This window comes from Poecilia formosa, unplaced genomic scaffold (assembly GCF_000485575.1).
Source record: "Poecilia formosa unplaced genomic scaffold, Poecilia_formosa-5.1.2 Scaffold47, whole genome shotgun sequence".
NCBI lineage: Eukaryota > Metazoa > Chordata > Actinopteri > Cyprinodontiformes > Poeciliidae > Poecilia > Poecilia formosa.
Window position 1 is genome coordinate 110,920 of NW_006799986.1, and position 5,971 is coordinate 116,890.

Here is a 5,971-nt window from a genome sequence, read left to right on the forward strand (position 1 = left end):
TGCTTGGGGCTCGGAGCATCAGGACAGCTGTGACTGGAAAACAAACTAAATACTTTTAAATGAAATATTTAGGATAGCTAATATTTAGCAAACAATATTTAGCTTAGCTTGCTAAATATTCAGATAGCAAACTAATTTGGTTCAAAGAGTAAATCTAGATTGTTAACACATATTTAGTAAGCTAAATATTTAGATCAAGAACTAAAGGTTTAGTAACAAACATTTTGCTTGCTAACTAATAATTTAAAAAACTAAATATTTAGCTTGCAGCTAATAAATCTCAAGCTAAATATTAAGATGACAAACTAATTTTACAGCCAAACTAAATACTTAGTAACTAAATTACATATTTAGCTTGCTAACTAATACGAAAACTAAATGTTTAGTTTGGGGATAACAGATCTCTGTCTAAGCTAAATATTTAGCTTGGAGAAACCATCTGGACAGACGGACCAGAGCTTCACGTCTGGAGAAACTGGACCAACGTCGGGCAGGGGGATGGTTACCAAGAAGTTAGCGGCTGAAGCTAATGCTAAAGTTTTAGTTTGCTGCGATAGGAATGCTGTGACTGGCGCACATTTCTGGTTTTGATACCATAAATGAAGCTGTTTATGATTTTATTTGATTTATTTTCAGTTATTTTGATCACATTCCAGGATCCGGTGAGCAGCAGACAATAATTAAACTTTAAAATAAGACAAGCAAACACATCACTTCCTGTTTTTACCTTGAAAAAATGTTGGCTATGTAATAAACTTTTTTATTGCTTTCTGACTCATAAATAATGCAGAGATGGAGACGCCATGTTTGGGGAAGTGGTTTCACCACAGAACAATTAGCTGATTAGAAATAAACCAGAAAACAGATTTCAGTTTAATGAAACTATATTTGATTTCTCTACAGTCACTAGTAAATCCTGTTGCTGCATTATTAATAATTAAAAAATAACTAAATCACGAATGTTTGTGTTGGAGAGAGAAACCAGGAAACAGATGAGCGCGATCCGAGTGGCATCAGCAAACACCCAGGGGAAATGTCATAAAGCACTCAGCGGTGAGGTCACTTCCTCTGCTGGCTCCAGAGAGCTGCTCCGATCCAGGAGTCTGGTTCTGATGGTTCAGACGAGGCCCGGCGGTGGGTTGGTCAGAACCTCAGGTCCTTCTCCCCCAGCGAGGCGAAACAGTCGTCCACGAAGCGGTCAGAAACCTGGTCCAGTGATGGCGGCCTCCAGCGCGGGTTCTGGTCTTTGTCGATCAGAACTGGAGAGGCAGAGAGATTCCTGACATTTAACCGGGTCGCGTGACCAGCAGCAGATCGCTTAACGGCGGCGAGGAGCAACGCGAGAGCGAGATCTGATAAACCCTCCAGGCTGATTTTAGACTGAAATCTGAATCTGATGGAAACGAAGAGAACAACGAGCACAACTGGAACAAACCGGATCCAACTGGTGAAAATCTGTAACTGGGTTTAAACTGGACTGTGAATTACATGATAATTTACTGTAAATTCAACTGTAATAAAAAATAAACTGGACTGAACTGGAGTGGATTTCTTTGGACCAGAACCAGTGGTTAGCGCCGCTAACTAACCCTAAAGCCCAAATCATAAACATTAGCTCTGCTGATGCTAAGTGCTACACAAACACAATATTTAGCAGAAGCTAATGCTAAGTGGCTATTCAAACATGTAGCAGAAACTAATCCTAAATGCTTACATCAACATAAGCTAACACTAGAGCACCACATTCATTTAAAATTATATCTGCTCTAGAAACACTACAACCCTTTGGCACCAATTTAATTTGCTCTTACTATCTTATCTGCGGAGTTCCCCAGGTTCTGTCCTGGGTTCTTCAACATCCTACAGACTCTACAGAGCAGCGGGACGTAGTCGCTGGCGCTCAGCGTAGCGCAGCGCTAACTCACCTGCCCGAACGCCTTCGTAGAAGTCATGGCCTCTCTGGAACGGCAGAAACAAACCAATCAGACGACAGTTTACTAACACCGACAACAATCCAGCGGCCGGGCCAGAGAAGTCGTCACGTCTCCAGACTGAGTTTAAAACGCTGCAGAACTCTCCGGTTCTCACCATGCAGGCCTGGCTCAGCCGGTACTCCATCACCAGCACGTCCTGCAGGCTCATGGCGGCGCCGGCCTGCAGCTGCCTGAAGGTGACCTTCAGCGAAGTGGGAGACATTCTGGACAGAATCTGGACAAACCGTGATCAGAACCAGAATCAACACAGTTATTGTCCCGGCTCGGTTCTGAAGAGACACTCTGATGCAGTAAAAACGACAGAAAAATTATAATATTGGATTATTAATGTTGCTGGAATCAGGCACAGAAGACGTCCAGAGTTGTCTTTGTGAATAAGAAACGGTTTTATTTACCTGAACACAAAAATACCCAAACCAACCCTAACCCCCAAACTGGGTTAGTAATTACGACAGCAGAACTTTAGAGCTGAACATGGTCCCAGTTCAGCCCGACGCTGCTGCACAGCGCCGACCTGCAGGGGGTCAGCAGCTCCTCTGGCAGCAGGTTTCTGCCACTTTCTCTCCTCTGAGTGTAAATCAGCCTTAAAGACGAACCTCAACTTGCTTCTTAGCGAACTCGGAGCCGTCGGCCTTCAGGTTCTGCAGGATTCCCTCCACGCTGCTGGAGCCGAACAGCCTGGGAGGAGAACCAGTTCACACCAACCACTGAGGGTTTCCACCAGTTCACCTACTGGTTCAATGCAACATGTCAGTTATCACACTGTAAAAACTCACCTGTCAATATCAGATGTATGTTTGTCCAAGGCGAACGGTTTATCAGAGTCCAGATCACTCTGTGGACAAAACCACGACTTTAGATACAAAACCGCCCGATGGTAAAAAACATTTAAAAATCCATGAAGTAAATGAATGAGTGAAAACAGCATAGCAGCATCTTTAACCCTCTGACCTGCGTCTGGAAGGACTCCAGCAGTCGGGAGACGTCTGAGTCCGATGGAGACTCCAGGCCAACGAGCCGCTGCTCCAGCTCTGGAATCTACCAAACAAAACTTCACATTTTTGCCTTGAGGCTGAAATGTGCTATACAAATACAATTTGACTGATTGATTTTTATTAGAACCCAATCTGATGGCGTGTTTCACAGGCGACATACAGATGAAACCAGATATTTACATAAACATCAGAAAACAGAAACAAGCCAACATCCCCGACATTACAGCGTTCCTGTTTTTGCTCTGTTAGGATTAAAGAAAATTTGATTTTTTTAAAACTTTTGTCAAACTTAGAAGTTTGCACCAACGTTACCGTGACTTTAAACTGTTTTGGAGAATCTATGTCTAAGTGCAAACATCCTGGGAACGGGTCAGGATGGAGACCGGTGTAGCTGGTGTAGCGCTTTAGCATTAGCATTAGTGCTTTAGTTCCCTAAAGCACTAATCATAAACATTAGCACTGCTAACTCTAAAGCGCTACACCAACACAGTATTCAGTCCTCAGAGACAAAGACCTTGATTTCTGGAGAAATGTCCTGGTCTGATGAGACTGAAACTGTTTGGGCTTAATGGCCACCAGAGTCGCTGCTCTTGTACCATCCCAACTGTACCGGGTCCAAATGGGAGTCCAGGTGGACGATGTGCCCCAACATTTAGCCAGGTGGTTCCAAGATGGCTTCCAGACTGAAAACTGACCTAAAACATTCTGTCTTATTATCCCAACATTTATCAAATGAAAGCTAATTCAGAGCTCAGACAGGAAGCGTTCAGTCTGGATAAAAATGTTCTTATGGGATGTAAATATGAAGTGACAGAGTGGGGAGTCAGATCTTCGTCCTGTGATTCATTTTAACAGGCTTGGTTCTGATCCAGAGCCCCAGCAGAACCATCCGGCCGACGCTCTGTCCTCTGCCGCCCGCTGCTCTGACCCACACCTGGCCGCCGGGCCTGTCAGGACCAGTTGGCACCACTACAGTAAAAACCCTGATTCACCCACTGACTCAACATCTGGCCCAAACCGCAGAGCGCCGGCCCGACTCAGACCCGTTCAACCCTCGTTAGCGTCTCCGCTAGCTGGAGCTGCTTCACCTTCTTAGACTCTACAAAGTGAGTGGCGACGCCGGCGCGCTGGACGTCCCGTCCTTTGAGCCGGAAGCCCGTCAAGGCGAGGAACAGGCCCAGCTTCCCCCGCAGCCTCGGCAGGAAGTAGCCGCCTCCAACATCAGGGAAAAGCCCTGTCAAAATAAAACAACCACAGCTGAGGTGACTCTGAGGTCATGTCAGACTCCTCATGATAAAACACATCGCGGGTTATTTATCTGTTTCTCCTGTTCATTTGACCTCCAGCTGTGTGTTAATGTGGTGGATTCCTGTTAATATCATTAAAGGGATCCATGCAGGGGCCTTTCATGATGTCAGACAGTTTTCATCATCTGAGACTCGTCATGTTAGCCGGACTCGGATAGGCTCAGGAGGTCCTCCGGTCCAGCGGCTCCACGCAGCCAATCACAGAGTCTCCTGGACTACTTCCTGTGGCTGGGCCACGGACTACTTCCTGGGGCTGGGCCACGGACTACTTCCTGTGGCTGGGCCACCGAATACTTCCTGTGGCTGGGCCACCGACTACTTCCTGTGGTTGGGCCACCGACTACTTCCTGTGGCTGGGCCACCGACTACTTCCTGTGGTTGGGCCACCGACTACTTCCTGTGGCTGGGCCACCGACTACTTCCTGTGGTTGGGCCACCGACTACTTCCTGTGGCTGGGCCACCGACTACTTCCTGTGGCTGGGCCACCGACTACTTCCTGTGGTTGGATGGATGTTTTTATGTTGATTGGTTGTTTTCCTTAATTAGCTGGATGTGTTGGTTGTTTTTTTAGTTGGATGTCTGAGTTGTTTCTGAATGAGGTCTCTGATTATATTATACATTTTATTTATTTATTTCTGTTGTTGCTTTAAAGAACTAAAACCTGCTGAGCTTGCAGTTTGTGGTCGTTTCTACTTCCTGTTATGTTTTCGTCGATGATGTTTAGGTTCGTACTCCTTACAGGATGGAGTTTCTCCTGGTCTCTGGGTTTTCACAGCCTTTGGTTGAGAAGAAAGCGGCGGACATGAAAGGAAGCAGCATGGATTAGATGAGCTGACCCGATTTACGGCTGAATATTAGAAATGTGTCAGATTATAGCTTTTGTTCAGGATGCTGAAGGGGGTCAGAATAAATCTGATAATCCGGTTACAGGAAGAGTTGATGTTTACACAACAGTTTGCAACGTATTCGAGTGTAAATAAAGCAGAACAGAGAACCTGAAAGGTTTGGTCTGTTAGTCTGGCGACGCTGCGGTGAGACTTTCAGGGTAATCACGGAAAAACCGCATGAACCAACGGATCAGATCGTCTGAACCAGCAGCAGCAGATTCACACTGCTTCATCCACAGGAACCACACCAGAAAAACTGAAGACAACAGCCTGAAAACATCGACAAGTTCAACTGAGACGTTTGACATTCAGCCACATTTAGCTGCAGGCCGGTTCTAAAGAGGTCCAGTCGGTCCGGTACCGGTACCAAGATAAAGGCTTTAGAAGCCCTGGGTCTTTAAACCATGAAACGTTCCATCATGATGATTAAAGTCATCTTCTTGAGGTCCCAGACAACATGGGCTGCCAATGGGATTATAATCTAGATTAAATCACTGACTGACCGTAAAAGTTCCTGTAAATATATCAGAGCTGAACCGATTAATTTATTACCGGAAGAATGGGCAACTAATTTAGTAATCGATTAATCATTGATTGGAGTATTCAGAATCAAAGTTCAGAGGAATAATTAAGCAAAACTGTAAAACAATATAAACATTTAGATTTAAGATAATAAAACATCTTTGTCGGTAAATCTGTTCAACCAGAACCAGGACCAGAACCCGTCTAGTGGCAGTTTGAGATTCACCCGGTTCTGGTTAATTTGGTTCTGATTCACCTGGTTCTG

At 45.2% G+C, this 5,971-nt stretch overlaps 1 protein-coding gene across 1 annotated transcript in view; it reads right to left on the bottom strand.

The window, feature by feature from the left end:
• Window positions 1–600: 600 nt before the first annotated feature.
• Window positions 601–5,971, bottom strand: part of hibch (3-hydroxyisobutyryl-CoA hydrolase) — a 13,638-nt gene continuing 8,267 nt past the window's right edge. Inside the window, exons 8-14 of the mRNA XM_007552223.2 lie at window positions 4,078–4,223; window positions 2,946–3,032; window positions 2,771–2,829; window positions 2,591–2,672; window positions 2,089–2,208; window positions 1,926–1,959; window positions 601–1,259 (exon numbers count right to left, since the gene is read on the bottom strand). Of these exons, the coding sequence (XP_007552285.1) occupies window positions 1,144–1,259; window positions 1,926–1,959; window positions 2,089–2,208; window positions 2,591–2,672; window positions 2,771–2,829; window positions 2,946–3,032; window positions 4,078–4,223 (644 nt within the window). The 3' untranslated portion in view covers window positions 601–1,143. The remainder of the gene's footprint in view (window positions 1,260–1,925; window positions 1,960–2,088; window positions 2,209–2,590; window positions 2,673–2,770; window positions 2,830–2,945; window positions 3,033–4,077; window positions 4,224–5,971) is intronic.